The sequence below is a fragment of the Phyllobates terribilis genome, unplaced genomic scaffold (genome assembly GCF_046119375.1).
Source record: "Phyllobates terribilis strain yellow unplaced genomic scaffold, ASM4611937v1 Scaffold_4__5_contigs__length_816908805, whole genome shotgun sequence".
Classification (NCBI taxonomy): Eukaryota; Metazoa; Chordata; class Amphibia; order Anura; family Dendrobatidae; genus Phyllobates; species Phyllobates terribilis.
Genome location: NW_027362764.1, coordinates 619668445 through 619688211, shown reverse-complemented (window position 1 = coordinate 619688211; position 19767 = coordinate 619668445). Strand labels below are relative to the sequence as shown.

At 42.8% G+C, this 19767-nt stretch overlaps 1 protein-coding gene across 2 annotated transcripts in view; it reads right to left on the bottom strand.

Moving 5' to 3' along the window:
* Positions 1 to 19767, bottom strand: part of RP1 (RP1 axonemal microtubule associated) — a 1013486-nt gene that overhangs the window by 28254 nt on the left and 965465 nt on the right. Inside the window, exon 57 of one of the 2 annotated variants that reach the window (XM_073679301.1) lies at positions 7892 to 7970. The exons of the other annotated variant lie outside the window; for it this stretch is intronic. Within the exon in view, the coding sequence (XP_073535402.1) occupies positions 7892 to 7970 (79 nt within the window). The remainder of the gene's footprint in view (positions 1 to 7891; positions 7971 to 19767) is intronic. 2 annotated transcript variants of the gene reach the window in all.

Genomic DNA, 19767 nt, shown 5'->3' with positions numbered 1-19767 from the left:
GTTCAAGGTGACTGTGTAGTATTGTACCGTGTCCTGGGTCCCCCAATCAATGAGTGTGCAGAGGCCCCGCTGCTGATTCCCAATGCCACTCCACCCCCTTCAGACACAATGTCAACAGTGTAAGTACTCTTGTACTGCATGTATTGTGGCTGAAGTCCGGCTCCTCTGACAGAGGCAAGCAGCGCTTTCTTAGCTGTGCACTCTGTCAGTCTGTAGGCTCTAGTTAGTGGAGCAGCCGCGCAGAGAGAGCCTGGTGACTGTTGCTCCAACAATTAGCTCTCCAGTTGGAGAGGAGAAAGAGAAGCATTAATCATCTCCTCCCCTCTTCTGTCATGCCTGTTTTGCTGCTTTTGCTATGAAATCTGGTGAGAGAAAAGGTAGAGGGTTAAAAAAAAATATTCTTTCCCATGAGCCGGTGCTGCCCACCCACTACCCACCACCGGAGGCACTGGTAAACTTTGTAGGACACCTTTTGCTACAATTACTGCTGCAATTGTCTCTACCAGCTTTGCTAGAGACTAATATTTTGCCAATTCATCTTTGTACACAAGCTCAAACTCAGCGAAATTGGATGGAGCGTCTGTAAGCAGCAATTTTCAAGTCTTGCCACAGATTCTCAAAGTCCAGTCCTAAATCCTAACACATGAATATGCTTTGATCTAAACCATTCCATTGTAGCTCTAGCAGTATGTCAGGAAACAACTAGGGGATCACGCAGATATCCCACCACTGCCATCAATTTGTCAGGGGACACCAGGGGGATCACACAGATATCCTACCGCTGCCATCAATTTATCAGGAACAAGCACTCCGCTTCCTCCAATCATCAGGACAATCAGGCAATTGACTGACAATTTATGGACAAAGCAATGGCTGCTTTCACTACTACGCAGGTTATTGTGCTCTTCCCAGTGAACGTATAGTATATACACATCCAGTTCCAACCCACGGATATATAAATATGTACTTTGGTACAGTCACAAAGATCTGCAAAAACCCACGAAAAAAGAAGCTGCCACCACCAATTGTTTATACAGGCCGATTGGACACCCGTTCTGGTAAAGTATGGCCTCACAAGGCTTCAAGGATGCGGTTTAAAGAGCAAGAGAAACAAAGGAGTTACATTTTATATACTACTTAATCCGAAAAATTGGCAGTGTTTATAAAAATGTACGAAAGATATTACAAAAGGAGACAAAACAATACAATGTATACAATCACATAAAAATAAAAAGGTATAACAAAAAAAAATTACTAAACCTGATATCAAAGAAATGATGATGGACTTCATGGAGGGCACTGCTCCACTTGGAATATGATACAGTCATTCAGCAAGCTGTATCTCCCAGTACTGAATAAAAATGATAATTCAGACTCTGCTTTTATTAGATAAGAGTCACTCCCACATGCCTCCCCTTGATGACCTCAGATAGGAGCTGGTCAATGGGAAACAGCTAGGTCCCAAAAAATTAGGTGATCCCCAACCTTTAGGATATCTTCCCCTCCCCTAGAGGTCCCAGACAGGAGATATTAATGAAATATTTTCTATATGTTTTTAGCTTTCAATAGTTAGGAAAATGGCATATATTACGTTATACATCTGGCCGACATTAAATCGAGGCTGATGCACAGACCGCACAGTGATATCAGTTAATGTGTTCACTGCTTCATCACAACGCCGAAAATGTCTCCCATAACTATAGGACTTACGCCTGTCACAAAAAAAACAATATTCATACCTGGACTTCGGCGTCAGAGCATGTAACATCATTGGCCTGTGTTGCTTTTGAACACAGGAAGATTTATCTCCACAGGCACTAAAAGTGTCACCTCTCAGCCTTTTGTATAAACTTTGTGTATGCTCTCCATCAGATAACCCACTTCAATTACATGTTCAGAGCAGGGGCTGTAGATGAACAGGGGTCACATGTAATGTTAGCGTGCTAGCTCTTGTTCCCTTTCCAAGTTATGATGAGGCCATGCTTCAATCTGCAATATGAGGGTGACACTACCCTTCATAAGAGATCGCTTTATAAATTGGTCCTATTTTCCTATTACATTATGACACAGTATGCTTATTGTTGTTGTCCTGATGGAAGGTGAACCTTCATCTCAGTCTCAAGTCTTTTGTAACTTCTAACAAGTTTTCATCCAGGATTGCTCTGTATTTAGCTCCATCCATCTTTTCTTCAACTCTGACCAGCTTCCCTGTCCCTGCTGAACAAAAGCATCCCCACAGCATGATGCTGCCACCACCATGTTTGACAGTGGGCATAGTGTTTTCAGGGTGATGTGCAGTATTAGTTTTCCCCAACACATAGCATTTTGCATTTTTCCCAAAACGTTATACCTTTGTCTCGTCTGAACAGAGCACCTTCTTCCATGTGGGTCTTCTTATGGCTTGCTTTTAAAAATGTCTTTCTTCTTGTAATTTTTCTATGAATTCCAGATTTATGAAGTATATGACTAATAGTTGTCCTGTAGACATATTTTCTCACCTGAGCTGTGGATCTCCGCAGCTCCTCCAGAGTGACCGTAGTCCTTTTAGCTGCTTCTCTCATTGGTGCTCTCCTTGCTTGGGATGTCAGTTTAGGTGGACGGCCATGTTTTGGTAGGTTTGCAGTGTGCCATACTCCTTTCATTTTTGGATGATGGATTGAACAGTGCTCCATGATATATTCAGAGCTTGGGCTATTTTTATATAATCTAACTGCTTTACTCTTCTCCACAACTTTATCCCTGACTTGTCTGGTGTGTTCCTTGGTTTTCATGATGCTGTTTGATCCCTAATGTTCTCAAACAAACCTCTAAGGCAGGGGTGGGCAATTAATTTTCCCGAGGGGCCACATGAGAGACCGTGACTGTTGGGGAGGGCCGAACCAATAGGCTGAAATTAATTCTGCTCAATATTAATATTAACATGAGCATGAGCCCCACACAGCCTCCCCATGTCCAGCATGAGCCCCACAAAGCCCCCCATGTCCAGCATGAGCCCCACACAGCCCCCCCATGTCCAGCATGAGCCATACACAGCCCCCCATGTCCAGCATGAGCCCCACACAGCCCTCCCAAGTCCAACATGTGCACCACCCACCCCTCCATGTCCAGTATGAGAGCTCGAGAGCCTCCTCATGTCCAGCATGACAGCCCTTCCAAGTGTCCAGCATGACAGCCCCCCAGTGTCCAGCATTAAAGCCCCCCAGTGTCTAGCATTAAAGCCCCCCATGTCCAGCATGAGAGCCCCCCCTGTGTCCAGCCTGACAGCCCTCCCTAGTGTCCAGCATGAGAGCCCCCCGTGTCCAGCATGAGAGCCCCTCTGTGTCCAGCATGACAACCCTCCCTAGTGTCCAGCATGAGAGCCCCCTATGTCCAGCATGAGAGCCCCCATGTGTCCAGCATGACAGCCCTCCCTAGTGTCCAGCATGAGAGCCCCCCCTGTGTCCAGCATGAGAGCCCCCCTGCGTCCAGCATGAGAGCCCCCCTGTGTCCAGCATGAGACCCCCCTGTGTCCAGCATGACAGCCCTCCCTGTGTCCAGCATGAGAGTCCCCCCTGTGTCCAGCATGAGACCCCCCTGTGTCCAGCATGAGACCCCCCTGTGTCCAGCATGAGAGCCCCCCCTGTGTCCAGCATGAGAGCCCCCTGTGTCCAGCATGAGAGCCCCCCCTGTGTCCAGCATGAGACCCCCCTGTGTCCAGCATGACAGCCCTCCCTGTGTCCAGCATGAGAGCCCCCCACTATGTCCAGCATGAGAGCCCCACTATGTACAGCATGAGAGCCCCCCTGTGTCCAGCATGAGAGCCCCCCCTGTGTCCAGCATTAAAGCATCTCTTGTGTCCAGCATTAAAGCCCCCCTGTGTCCAGCATCAAAGCAAAGCCGTCCCTGTGTCCAGCATTAAAGCCCCCCCTGTGTCCAGCATATACTTACTTCACTCCCCGTTTCCCTACGCTCCTGTCTCTGATGCACTGACTCTCCACAGTGTGCAGGCTGATGCCATTGTGTCAGCTGTTTCTAACGCTGATTGGTGGAAGAGGGAAGTGGCGGCCCCTCCTCCACCAATGCATTCACCGCGGATTGAGACCACGGATTGAGACAGCGGTGACGGTGTGCAGGCGGGCAGTGACGGCGAGCGGTGACGGCGTGCGGTGCAGTGCGGCCCGTGGGCCACTGTTATCAGCCCTTCGGCTGTCTCGGTCCGCGGGCCGGACTGGAACAGCCAGAGGGCCAGATGTGGCCCGCGGGCCGCACGTTGCCCAGATCTGCTCTAAGGCCTTGACAGAAGAGCTGTAGTTATTCTGAGAACAAATTACAGACAGATGGACTCAATTTACTAATTATGTGACTTCTGGAGGCAATTGGTCAGTCAGGATTTTATTTAGGGGTATCTGACAGGGGGCTGCATACAAATGCACATCACAATTTTCAGATTCATATTTTTAAAATAATTACCATTCCTTTACACTTCACCAATACTTACTACTTTATGTTGGTATATCACATAAAATCCACAAAAATACATTTCAGCTTGTGTGTATAACATTGGAAAAATGTGGAAAAGTTCAAAGGGTATGAATACTTTTTCAAGGCACTGTACTTTTTCTGGTAATATAAGTCACTTTGGTGAACATTGTTTTAGGTTATTCTAAAGTTGTCTACTGAGGAGTTCACAACTTTTCATACTCCTTACTTCCTGGTTTCTGGCACGGTGGGCACTTCTTCTTGAGTGACAGTTCCGGAGATTTGCAGAACTGTAGTATTCATAGCAACATAAAGCCCAGAAAATGTTCTGCTATAATACATTCAGCTATCAGTGTTTTTTTTCTGTCATATACTCTGTTATCACAATATTTACACATAGAGATAACAGAGCATGTTAACGAACACAAGGCTCAGGAAAGTGAGAGCCATGATTAGAAGAACAGCTCTGAAAGTAGCCCATGGTATTGGCTGGTAATTTTGCCAGATTTATAACAGCAGATTGTCAGGAGCTGAGAGGTAGGAGGTGGAGATAAGCAGCTAACTGCTGAATAGATATCAATGGGTAAGAAAGAGGTTGCTGGGATATTAGGACTTTCCTGGAATATACTTGGGCGTACTGAGCATACTTGGCTAGGAACTGGTAGCCAAACGTTACGGAAAGAAGCTGTACACTTTATAAGATAAAATCTCTCATGTCAGGTAAATGACAGCAGATAGAAAAAGCAAGTTAATTGCAAACTTGCTCATTTTCATGCTGTTTAACTAATTAAAGCAATTTAATAACAACAGAATACCTCTTTAATGTATTTTTAACTTTAACCAATCGTGCTATACTAAAAAATGTATATATTAATGATTTATACTACTTCACTTTTTTATGTCTATTCCTTGTTTGTCTGACATGAAATTTCACAATACAAAATGCATAGATCCAAAACCAGACGTGTCTGGTGTACTTACTTTGAAAATCCATATGAAAAAGACTGACTAAAACTTATTAAAAGTTTTCCTGTCTGATATAGGTGAGAACACTCTCAAAAACTATTATTCAATCAATCAGTCTCATATTGATTTTCAATGTAAGCGCAACAGCATCATCAGGCATATAAGATCTGTTTAATAATTTGTCTAGTTTGTATTGTGAACAGATCCTCTTTGAATCAACCTGGCAGTACACAAGTCTCACAACATAAGATGCAATTGCTGCAACATAGCCTAAACATAATTTGTAATTACATCAATTGATTAGACAGTCCATCGCAACCTGGGCCATTACACGTTACTCTTATACCTTTTACTTGCATACTATATTCAAATACATACAGTCCACGACAAAAGTTTGGATACATCTGTTCATACAATGGTTTCCCTTGTTTTTATTAGAATGTGCAGATTGCTGATTCTGACTTTAGCAGTAAAATCAAAACGGAACATACATGGAAACAAGGAGTTTAGAAACACATGTGAAGCAAAGCAGAATGTGTGTTGAACCTTAAGTTTCTCAAATTAACCCCCTTTGACTCTCATGAGAACTTTAACTCTTCGCATACTTATTCATTGGAGAATGCCAAGGGGGAATAATTTGTGAAGCTCTGGAGAGGGACAGAAGTGCACACAGAATAGGGCAATACTGTTTGTTAAAAGATAATTATAAGCGATGGTAGCACTCACTTAAAGGTGTTATGTGCAGGCACAACACCTATAAAAGTGCAGAAAGCAGCTGCTGCTTCCCCGTGGCTGGAGGAAATCATTCCAGATGTATAATGGCAAAAATGGAAACTGACACACTTAGGCAGGCTGTGCTGGAGGAATGAAGACCCTTGGGATTCCAAATAGTTTTTTGTTAATACCAACGCATTTCTGTGCCTGACCAGCACCTTTCTCAAGGTGTAAAAAAACTATTGTGCTGGATGCAACAACTTTTCCTATTTAAAGCCTCCAGTTGTTGTACCCTGCACCCTTGTTTTTTATACCTTGAGAAAGGCGCCGGTCTGGTGTAGAAACGCGTTGGTACTAATAAAAAACTATTTAGAATCCAGAGGCTCCTCATTCCTGCAGCACAGTCAGCCTAAACATGACGGTTTACATTTTTTCCAAGAGTTTATTTGTGGACTCACCAACCTTCAGAAACTATTCGGTTTGCGATTATCATGCTTGTTTTCCAGAGTCAGCGTTGGTAAATAGTTTCAGTTTCATACAGTGCTGAGCCCTATTCCTCAACTATTCTAAGCCAGAATATGGCAAGAATCACTCAACTAAATAAAGTGAAACGACAGTCCATCATTATTTTAAGACGTGAATGTGGTCAATCCGGAACATTGCTAGAGCCTTGAAGGTATCCTTGAGTGCAGTTATGAAGATCATCAATTGCTATGATGAAACAGGCTCTCGTGAGGACCATTTTAGGAAAGGAAACCCTCATAAACAGCACCTGAAATAACAGCCCTCATAAATGATGCACAGACATCATGTAGTAGATTCATCTCAATATCAATTGTCCATAGGAGACTGGGAGAAATAGGCCTTTATAGTTGAGTTGCTGCAAAAAAATACTGATGGCCATATACAAATTGAAGAGACTTGTTTGGACCAAGCAACACTAAGACTGGACATTAGATCAGTTGAAATCTATACTGTGGTCTGATGAGTTAAAATTTTAGATTTTTGGTACCAACCGCCATTTTATTGTGAGACTCAGAAAAAGTGAACGGATGGTTTCTATATGTTTGCTGCCCACTGTGAGGCATCGAGGGAGAGGTGTGTTGGTGTGGGGGTGCTTTGCTGGGGACAATGTTGGTTATTTATTCCAAATTCAGGGCACACTTAGCCAACATGGTTACCATAGCATTCTGCAACGACTTGCCATCCCATCTGGTTTGTACTTAGTGTGACTGACCATCATTTGTGTTGCAACAGAACAATGAGCAAAATCACACCTCCAAGCTATGTATTATGTGACTAAGAAGAAGATGGGTGGATTGCTGCATCAGATGGCATGATGATAGTTTGAGAAGACTTGGATTGCAGAGTAAAGGCAAAGCATCCAACAAGTTTTCAGCACCTCATGGAAACTCATTCAAGATTGTTAGAAATCTATTCCAGGTGACCACAAGATGAAGCTGCTCAAGAAAATGTTGAGACTGTAAAGTTTTCAATAGATTGAAAGGAAGGTACTTTGAGAAATTCACATTCTGGTTTATTTCACATGTGTTTCTTTACTACTGGTTTCCATATGTGTTTCCTTCAGTCAGAATCTGCAATGTTCCAATAAGTACAAGGAAAACCAGTGCATGAACAGGTGTGTCCAAACTTTTGACCAGTACTATATTGATATGGCGATATGACTGGTCACATACTTTACAAAAGCATGGCAATTATTCTGTATACGCATTAGAACACAAAGAAAACTCACCTAATCCTTTTCCATCATGGCTTATTTCAATATATGAGATTCTCCCTATATCCTTTGCTGTGATTATAAATGTATCAACCTGATTACAGAAAATGTAAAATATGTGATGCACAAGAATCAGAAATAAGTGATAGATTTACAATGTAAACTGTAAAGCATTGATCTTTTAATTCACAGTATTGATATATAATGCAGCAGCTCAACAGAATACATTCAGAAATAAACTATACAAATTGTTGATGATCTCTTTTAGGGATAAAAATAATAATCACACATATGGTCATTAAGGGACTGACAAAATTCACTATGTGATGTTCTAATCTAAGTCCAGTATTTATCTCTATTTTTTGTTGGAAATCAGTTTACTAGAGGATCCAGAATAGGCTGACTGATAGACTCCATAACCTGTCTGATCAGTCATGTATATTTTAGTAAGACATGCATATTTCAGTAAGGTTTTGACCTGGATGAGCCCTCTCACAAATAAATCTAAAAGACTGTGAAACATGTCTAGTAGGTTAAAATTGTATTTTTGATACTTTATTGGTATGTAATAAAATCTAAATAATATTCATAGCATAAAAGGAAAGGAAGATTGAGCTGTTGCAGAGTAGAATTGTCTAGGCTGGTGAGCACCCCACTGTTGTGGGAACCCAAAAGCAAGAGTGAGCAGAACGGAGCAATAGATCATCCTGTCCTTGTCCTTGTCCTGAACTAAGCACTGGTGCACTGTATTAACTAATGCCAGGGCTAGAATCTGACCAATGCTTAACATCACATACTGCCTCCGTAGATACCACATTATCACCCTTCACTCATTGGACTCATGCACACAATAGATTTTCTCGTACAAGTGCTATCTGTGGTTTTTACGGATAGCCCTCATAGCTATGATATTCTATGGGGCTGTACACATGACCTAATTTTTTCCTCTGACCTAGAGGTCCTCAGGAAAAATCGGAGACATGTCTGATTTTTATCTGAGGGGTCAGATCAAAATCGGCAAAGCAAGTCTATAGATCCATTTTTATCTTTCCACGTATGAGGAAAACTGATGTCACTCTGATCAAAGTCTGATCAGAATAATTGGTCCGTTTTTCTTGCATGTGGATAAATAGGTCATGTGAACCTATCCATAGTGTTTCAATAATCAGATTCCACAGTGCTCACTTGGACTAAAAAAAATTAATGACACATACAAGGGTAATACAGTGTGTTTGCAACATGGTGGCTCAGTAGTTAACACTTTTGCTTCGCAGTGCTGTAGTCCTGGGTTCAAATCCCACCAAGGACAACATCTGAAAGGAGTTAGTATGTTCTCCCTGTGATTATGTGGGTTTCCTCCCATACTCCAAAGGCATACTGATAGGGAATTTAGATTGTGAGTCCCAATGGGGATAGTGATGATGATGTCTGTATATCACTGTGGAATTAAAGGGAATCTGTCAGTAAGGTTTTTTTTTGTAATGTAATCTGAGGACAGCATAATGTAGCAACTGAGACACATATTTTGAGGATGTGTCACTTATTGTCATTCAACGTGTGGGAAAGACTAAGTGCAACATGAACGGAAGAGGGGGAGGAAGCCAAAAACACTAGGGAAAGGGGGAATGGAGACCCCTAGACAGATCTAATATCACCCTGCCTACCCTACCATCCCTATATAGGTTCCACACCTATTGCCGAGCAGGACCCTAAACCCTGTATGGCCCTAGGTAGGGAGGGGGAGGGGTGAGCACTGATCAGGCCCCACAACAAACTAAAGACATGAAGGTAGACAAACAACGGGGATTAACTTAGCTTGAGCAGACACCAGAGGAATAATGCTAACAATCCTGCAAGGGCACCAGAGAAGACGCTAGCCGACTGCTAGTGCTCCAAGCCTGTACATAGAAGTATTACCGGTGATTGCCTGGAGCAAACTGAGGTTTTTTAACTCCCATGCAAAGGTGTTTCAATCAGCAGCAGGAGGGAGGTCACCGCTGGGTCTTAAAAGAAGAAGGATTAAGAAGGTGTCTGCAATGTCAAGTGCAGTGACCTTTTACAGCCAGATCCAGAGCGACTGTCTATTCCATCTGACACACCCGTGACACTTATTAGGCTGTTTCCATACAATGAAGGTTTTATCACCAGGAGATAATCACTGCCCAGAACGCAGTACACGTGAACCCTGGTCCGACCACGCCCCCTCCTCAAAAAAGCAGCTCACTGTCAATAGACAATGTTCACAGAAAGCTGTGTTGTGGGTGGGGCAGCTTTTGAGCTCTACTGCATACTACATCAAAAAACGCTGATTGTGTCACAATTGCTGCACCCAGTAAACTAAGTGATAGATCGTTAGAATCAAGGTTTTTCCTAGATTATGCTGCTCTCAGACGAGGTAGCAAGAACCTGGTGACAGATTGCCTTTAATGGAGCTATATTAGCGAATGAATATAATAAATGAATGTTTGTATTAAATTTGCCACAATTTATTGCTTTTGAGGGCATGCACACATTTCCTAATATATTGCTTTATTAAATGCTGTTAGTGTTCTAACATATGTAGAAACTCAATACCTATTAGCTGTGTTTGCCAGATCTAAATACACTCTATTTATTATAACATGCTATTTGATGAAGTCTTTTCTATATTCGCCTTATTCTTAGAGATTAGCAAATCAATTCAATGCAAATCAAATTCATTTTGAATTTCATGAAATGTTCAACAAACTTAAACAATTTGTGATTTGATTCATATGAATCTTGCAATTTTACAGATTGCAGAAAATTACATCAGCCAGAGAAGGCTCGTATGACCTCAGGCATGGCATGGTGAGGCTTTCCCCTAATGCTTTACAACTCTTACATTACATGGCATAGCATAGCCAATCAAGAGGGATTATCAGAGTTACAATAAAAGCTAAGGCAGGGAAAGTATCGTTTTAGAGTTTTACAGCCTAGAGAGATGATCTCGGAGTTCACAGCTCAGCATAAGAGATTGGAAGAGAAAGCCCTAAAGCATTAGACAAATACTCCAGACAAACTGTCAGATATCTATCCCTGATTGTGCGTCAATGAAGCAAGTGTACACTCGGAGTCATCTTCTTGTATGCCAACTCTTAATTCTCATATGGTCAAGTTCCCTGTGATGCAGTCACTGCCTTACTACTTAGTAGGCTCCTTAATTTTTTGAGAAAAGATGGTGTGCACTCAGCCTCTCTGGGATTTACCTATCTGCCTTTATTTCTCAAGAACAATAGTGCCTCCTCTGTGCTCTAATGTGCAGGGAAATGTGGGCTGCTCTCTCAACTTGGCATTGAGCTTGAAAGTGCATTGCATCAAAAACATGTGGAGTAACCACTGAGGATAAGGGTAGAATATGTCTCTCAGCCAACAGGATGAATGTTTTGATCAGAAAGGATATACTACCACAACCAGAATAAGTGGTTAAGCCTCCATGGTTGAGTGCTAGGTATGGTTCCACGACAAGGTGGCAGTTAGCCAGCTTGTCCTACACCTCCTCAGCATCCTCCTCAATGAATATAACCTCATCCACTAGAGCAACAGGGCACAGTGTTACTATTATGATCTGCTACAAGAACTAAGGAAAGATAGGAAAACTGTCCCTACCTACAATAAGACTAAGCTGATTCCCTACGATGCAGAGGGCAACCTGTTCCTTGTGAACAGACCCGCCTTCGTCCTCAGCTAGTCTGAACACAGACCTATAGATATAAGGGAGGGGTCCCTAAAAGTACTAAGGACTGGGACAAAATTGGACACCTCCTAGCAGAAGTTGTAGCGGAGCAAAAAGACAAACAGACAAAAATACTTAGAGGTCCAAGGACCAAGCAAACTATAGAGATAGGTACAAAGCACCTGGCTAGATTAAGAGTCAAAATAACACTGAAGTCCAGCAAAGCCAGAAGGGCGGAGCTGGAATAAATAGGCAGCAGGTCACGTGACCACAAAATAGAAAAAACTAACAGGAGGGTTCTAACAGTACCCCCTCTTCTATGAGGATCCTCCGGATCCTCCAGGCCCAGGCCGATCAGGAAACCTCCTGTGAAACGCTCTGATAAGTCTAGGAGCAGAGACATCATCTGCCCTTACCCAGGAGTTATCCTCAGGACCGAAACCTTTCCAAGCGACGAGATACTGCAATCTCCCTCTATGCCTTCTGGAATTCAGGGTACGAGAAATTTCATATTCACCGTCTTCCACCACCGGAGGAACTGTGACAGTGGTATCCCTATCCGATACATCAGCTTTTTTCAACAAGGAAACATGAAACACAGGATTAATCTTCCAGGAGGAGGGAACCTCGAACCTAACAGCAGACTGGTTAACCACCTGAAGCACCTTAAATGGTCCCACAAACTTCGGACCCAATTTCTTAGAAGGAATCCTCCACCGCAGATTCTTTGAGGACAACCAAACCATGTCACCAACCATAAACAAAACCTCTTGACATTTCCTGTTAAAATACTTCTTAGACCTTTTGTTAGCCTCTTGAAGGTTACAACGTACAGTACAGACCAAAAGTTTGGCCACACCTTCTCATGTAAAGATTTTTCTGTATTTTCGTGACTTTGAAAATTGTACATTCACACTGAAGGCATCAAAACTATGAATTAACACATGTGGAATTATATACTTAACAAAAAAGTGTGAAACCATTGAAAATATGTCTTATATTTTAGGTTCTTCAAAGTAGCCACCTTTTGCTTTGATGACTGCTTTGCACACTCTTGGCATTCTCTTCATGAGCTTCACCACCTTAGCCACCGGAAATGGTTTTCACTTCACAGGTGTGCCCTGTCAGGTTTAATAAGTGGGATTTCTTGCCTTATATATGGGGTTGGGACCATCAGTTGTGTTGTGCAGAAGTCTGGTGGATGCACAGCTGATAGTCCTACTGAATAGACTGTTAGAATTTGTATTATGGCAAGAAAAAAGCTGCTAAGCGAAGAAAAACGAGTGGCCATCATTACTTTAAGAAATGAAGGTCAGTCAGACCAAAAAATTGGGCAAACTTTGAATGTGTCCCCAAGTGCAGTTGCAAAAACCATCAAGCGCTACAAAGAAACTGGCTCACCTGAGGACCGCCCCAGGAAAGGAAGACCAAGAGTCACCTCTGCTTCTGAGGATAAGTTTATCTGAGTCACCAGCCTCAGAAATCGCAGGTTAACAGAAGCTCATATTAGAGACCAGGTCAATGCCACACAAAGTTCGTGCAGCAGACACATCACTTCAACAACTGTTAAGAGGAGACTTTGTGCAGCAGGCCTTCATGGTAAAATAGCTGCTAGGAAACCACTGCTAAGGACAGGCAAGAAGCAGAAGAGACTTGTTTGGGCTAAGGAACACAAGGAATGGACATTAGACCAGTAGAAATCTGTGCTTTGGTCTAATGAGTCCAAATTTGAGATCTTTGGTTTCAACCACCATGCCTTTGTGCGACGCAGATAAGGTGAACGGATGGACTCTACATGCCTGGTTCCCACCGTGAAGCATGGAGGAGGAGGTGTGATGGTGTAGGGGTACTTTGCTGGTGACACTGTGGGGATTTATTCTAAATTGAAGGCATACTGAACCAGCATGGCTACCACAGAATCTTGCAGCGGCATGCCATTCCATCCAGTTTGCCTTTAGTTGGACCATCATTTATTTTTCAACAGGATAATGACCCAAAACACACCTCCAAGCTGTGTAAGGGGTATTTGACCAAGAAGGAAAGTGATGCGGTGCTACTCTAGATGATTTGGCCTCCACAGTCACCAGACCTGAACCCAATCGAGATGGTTTGGAGTGAGCTGGATCACAGAGTGAAGACAAAAGGGTCAACAAGTGCTAAGCATCTCTGGGAACTCCTCCAAGATTGTTGGAAGACCATTTCCGGTGACTACCTCTTGAAGCTCATCAAGAGAGTGCAAAGAGTGTGCAAAGCAGTCATCAAAACAAAAGGTGGCTACTTTGAAGAACCTAGAATATAAGACATATTTTCAGTTGTTTCACACTTTTTTGTTAAGTACATAATTCCACATGTGTTAATTCATAGTTTTGATGCCTTCAGTGTGAATGTACAATTTTCATAGTCATGAAAATACAGAAAAATCTTTAAATGAGAAGGTGTGTCCAAACTTTTGGTCTGTACTGTACATCAGTCCAAACTCTCTCCAAATCACCGGAAAAATTCTCCTCCTCCGGCACAGCTGACACCAATTTGGAGAACAAACCAAACGCCGGATGTCTCCCAGTACAACAAAAAAACGGAGAACACCCAGCAGAAGAGGATGTATGGTTGTTAAGAGCAAATTCAGCAAGTGGCAGAAACTCAGACCACCCCTCTTGATTGTCTGCCACAAAACAACGCAAAAACTGCTCAACATCCTGGTTCTTTCTTTCTGTCTGTCCATTAGACTCAGGATGATACCCAGATGAAAATGACAAATGGACTCCCAACCTGTCACAAAAGGCACGACAAAAACGAGCCACAAACTGAGGTCTATCAGAAACAATGTCGGTGGGAACGCCGCAGAGTCTGACAATTTCCTTGACAAAAGCATTAGCGAGTGTCTTAGCGCAGGGTAGTTTAATGAAAGGAACCAAGTGACACATCTTGCTAAAACGGTCCACGACCACCCAGATGACAGTGAAACCCTCGGACACAGGAAGGTCAGTAATAAAATCCATCGCAAGATGCGTCCAAGGTGCACTAGGAACCTCCAGAGGGCAAAGCAACCCCGCAGCAGGAGCATGTGAAGCCTTTGATCTAGCACACACCGTACATTGACGCACCCATTTAATGATTTCCTTCTGCCACCCAGGCCACCAAAAACTGCGACCTACCAGTCTCTTAGTCTCAGAAATTCCTGGATGACCTGCCAACCGAGACTCATGATACTCCACAAACAACTCTCTCCTAAAGGTTCTAGGTACAAACAACCTCCCATGGAGTGTTAGATGGGGTATCGTCCTGGGCTTTCAGAATCCCATCTTCCAAAACGGAGTCCAATGCTGCTATCACAACTCCTTCCTTTAAAATGCTCTCCTCCTCCTCGGTACCAACCATGGGAGAAAAGCTGCGAGATAAAGCATCAGCTTTAACATTCTTAGTACCCGGGATGTAAGTAACAGAAAAATTAAACCGCGAAAAAAAAGGTGCCCACCTAGCCTGACGGGCATTCAAGCGCTTGGCAGCATCTAGATAGATCAGATTCTTATGATCAGTGAAAACCTGAATGGGAAATTTAACACCTTCCAAGAAATGACGCCAATGTTCAAATGCGAGTTTGATAGCCAACAATTCCCGATTATCAACATCGTAATGAAGTTCGGTTTCAGAATTTTTTTTCGAAAAAAAAGCACAGGGATGAACCCCATCCTTGTTCTCCTGAGACAAAACCGCACCGACCCCCACCGAAGAAGCATCAACCTCGACCAAAAAAGGCTTGGTCTCATCAGGCTGCATAAGGATGGGGGCAGAACTGAACCTCTCCTTGAGATACACAAAAGCTTCAATGGCCTCAGTAGTCCACTGGACCGTATTCGCACCTTTCCTGGTGAGATCGGTCAGCGGCTTAACAATTATAGAAAAATTCTTAATGAATTTTCTGTAATAATTGGCGAAACCCAAAAATCTCTGTATCGATTTTAAACCAATAGGCCTAGGCCATTCCTGCACAGCCTGAACCTTCACCGGGTCCATCTCAAAGCCCTCGCTGGAGATAATGTAGCCCAAAAAACTAATTCTCTGCACAGCGAACTTGCATTTCTCCAGCTTAGCAAAATGTGAATTGTCACGTAATAACTGCAATACCTCACGTACGCTCTGCCAATGAGACTACAGATCTGGTGAATAAATCAAAATGTCATCCAAATACACCACCACATTCTTACCAATCAAAGGTCTCAGGATGTCATTAATAATATTCTGAAAAAATGCTGGTGCATTGGTAAGACCAAAAGGCATAACCAGATTCTCAAAATGACCCACCGGAGTGTTAAAAGCAGTCTTCCATTCATCACCCTCCTTCATTCGCAACAAATTGTATGCCCCCCGAGATCAATTTTAGAGAACCACTTGGCCCCAACTAACTGGTTAAACAAGTCAGGAATTAACGGCAGTGGGTAGGAATTGCGTACGGTAATTTTATTAATTTCGTGAAAGTCCAGACATGGACGTAAACCGCCGTCTTTTTTTTTTTACAAAAAAAAATCCAACACCCACAGGTGACTTAGAAGGTCTAATGTGACCAGCAGCCAAGCTCGTCTGTATGTATTCCTCCAAGGCTTTTCTTTCAGGGATAGTAAGATTAAATAAGCGACTCTTGGGAAGAGTAGCTCCAGGAACAAACTCAATGGTGCAATCATAGTCCCTATGAGGAGGTAGAATTTGCGACTCCTCCTCTGAAAAAAACTTCCAAAAATCCTGAATAGGTACAGGTAATTCCCCTCTTTCCACAGCAGCAATGCGACCGTTACAACATTTATCATAACACTTAGGACTCCAAGATTTAATCTCATTAGTAGGCCAGTCCAGTAAAGGATTGTGCAGTTTTAACCAAGGCAAACCTAACACTATTGGAGAAGGTAAATTATTTAATACCACTAAATCCAAATGCTCTTGGTGAATACCATTAATAGTGAGGGGAAATTCAGCAACCTTGTGAGTAATACATTTCAAAGGAGTGTTACCAACAGCATCCACAGAAATAGGAGATGACAAAGGTTTAGGTTCCAATTTAAGTTTTTCCAAAAATCCCTTATCAATCACATTCAGTGTAGAACCACAATCCACAAAAACCTGAAATTCAATGAACTCCTCCTGCAATGAGGTACTCCCTGAAAGAAATACTCCCTTAGAGTTTAAACAAGCAATACGGGCGTAACTGACCTTTTTTTTCTTTGTTTAACAGACGCTCACAGTTCTTAACAAAATGGTCAGATTTACCATAATAAAAACACAATCCCTTGGAAAACCTGCGGTCTTTTTCCTGAGAGCGGAGTGACATCGCCCCAATCTCCATCGGTTCGCCGTCGTCCGAGCAGACCCTCTGATGACTAGGAGCTGCCATAGCAGGAGTTTTCTCCTCATTAACCCTGGCACGCAGTCTCCTGTCCACCCGTATAGCTAATTGCATGGCTTCTTGCAAGTTTCCAGGTGCAGGGAAAGCAATCAGCAGATCCTTAACCCTTTCACTTAGACCAGCAAGAAGCAAACATTTTAACGCCGAATCATTCCATCTCACTTCAGAAGACCACCTTCTGAAGTGTTGTACAATAATTTTCAACATCACCTGACCCCTGCTTTAAACGTCTCAGTTGTCTCTCAGCAGATGAGACTCAATCAGGATCGTCATACAATAACCCCATAGCAGAAAAAAAATCCTCCACTGACATAAAACACGGATCATTAGGTTGGAGAGAAAAGGCCCATCCCTGTGGTTCCTTGCGCAAAAGTGACATGATAAACCCAATGCGCTGTGATTCATTCCCAGAGGACCTGGGTCTCAAATGAAAATTTAATAAACAAGCATTTTTAAAGGAAAAAAAATCTTGTTGTTTACCATAAAAAAAATCAGGCAGTCCTACCTTCGGTTCAACAAAATGCGCTCCAGGACAGCTACTCACGTGTTGCTGGAGCTCGGCCACCTCAAGAGACAATCCCTGTAGGCGTTGAGCCAATTCCTGAACAGACACCATGCTGATCTCCGGATCTCGTTCCTTAGGATTTTTTTTTTTGGATTTTGGGCTGGACTTACTGTTATGATCTGCTACAAGAACTAAGGAAAGATAGGAAAACTGTCCCTACAATAGGACTAAGCTGATTCCCTACGATGCAGCGGGCAACTTGTTCCTTGTGAACAGACCCACCTTCGTCCTCAGCTAGTCTGAACGCAGACCTATAGATATAAGGGAGGGGTCCCTAAAAGTACTAAGGACTGGGACAAAATTGAACACCTCCTAGCAGAAGTTATAGCGGAGCAAAAGGACAAACAGACATAAATACTTAGAGGCCCAAGGACCAAGCAAACTATAGAGATAGGTACAAAGCACCTGGCTAGATTAAGAGTCAAAGTAACACTGAAGTCCAGCAAAGCCAGAAGGGCGGAGCTGGAATAAATAGGCAGCAGGTCACGTGAACACAAAATAGAAAAAAACTAACAGGAGGGTTCTAACAGTTACATCCACTTCAAGCCCTCAGACTTTTCGTTCTTGTAAGGGAAAGTACTCCTAAGCAATTTTACAGCTTGTGTGCAGAAGTGACAAAAGTCATACAGCGAACAAGTTGCTCATTGGCATGAAGCAGCAAATGTCATGCTGGATGTCTTCATTGCAGCTACGCATTGTCATAAGTGACACTATGGCTGCCTTATGTTTTGCAAAAAAATTAATTTCTGCTCCTTGAATGGTGCATATCCTAAATTTAACTGTGCAAAATTTATTAAAGAAATCTAACCGCTTGCAAAAGGTGGTGGCCAAGGACAGATAAAATGGTCTTCCTGAGCAGTGCCTGATTTGTGTCATCGAACATGATGGAAATCAGAGCTGCATATGTTGGAACGCCTGTAAAAGCAGCATAAAGTAGTGACAGATTATATTTTGCCACAGGCAAATTAAACCTTGTGTTACTTTGAAATCTGCCATTAGAAGCTGATAGGGGATTGTGCCACCTACTCTAGCCATTTGAAGAGGCTCCTAAATTTGTCAGTGGTTAGAACTGTAGCATCAACAATGTTTTTCCCCTTATATTTACCTGGGAAAAATCACTCACAATGATGCAACACGCAATGGAGGTAAAACAACAACTTTTACATGATTGTCGCTGCCCTGGGGTTTTGGCTTTTGGGGGACCCTCAAGGTCAATGTTTACATGTAGCATGATGTGGAAGAGGGGGAGAAGAAAGAGAAACAGCAGCTGGTGGGTATGGAGAGGAATACTGAGTTACCACAGACAAGTAGCTAGGTTGATAGTCAATTTGAGGTTGAAGACTTTTGCCATGATGACCAAACATCGCAGCGGGGTGCAGAAAGTGAACCAAAGGGGCCCTTGAGCTGGTGAGCATGACACTCAATTGCTTTTTGGGTGTATTGAAAAGCCGTGCTTGTAGACCCTTGTTATAAAAAGCAAAATGGGGTAATTTTTTCAGCCAACATTTCCAAGATTAAGTGTGTTCCCTGCTCAGCAAAGTTTTTGCCGATCACAAATCAATTGCTTTTTGGGTGTATTGAAAAGCCGTGCTTGTAGACCCTTGTTATAAAAAGCAAAATGGGGGAATTTTTTCAGCCAACATTTCCAAGATTAAGTGTGTTCCCTGCTCAGCAAAGCTTTTGCCGATCACAAATCTGACTGGGAGAACCGCTCTGCATAGTATCAGTGCTCCCTTGCCTATAATAGCCCTAGGGCTACAAGAAGTAGTCAAGGAAGCAACAGCAGCGATTGCAGCATATTTGACAAAATTGATCAGATTTTTATTTGCTCCTATGTAAATCTGATGCACTTCAGCAGAGATGCACCACCTAAACAGCTATGTGCAATCGTACCTGGACTGTGTCCTTTCTCTGGCCTTTCTATCCGGGTAGCAGATCAGTTTCCCTGATGATGCCGGTTAGGTGAAACATGTTGGGGAGGCTATTAGCTATTCTTTTAAAAAGCAAGTGTGACTGCATAGCATATCTGTGATATCATATAGTACTGTCACGGATTGCAGCCGTTACAGTCCATACAATGCTTTCAGAGAGTGACATATGCACAATAACCACTTACTGGGAATGATTTAGAGTTTTAATATTTAATAACACAAAGTATACCCAATGATATAGTCATGGCCGAAAGTGTTGTCATCCATGAAATTGTTCCAGAAAATGTAGTATTTCTCCCAGAAAAT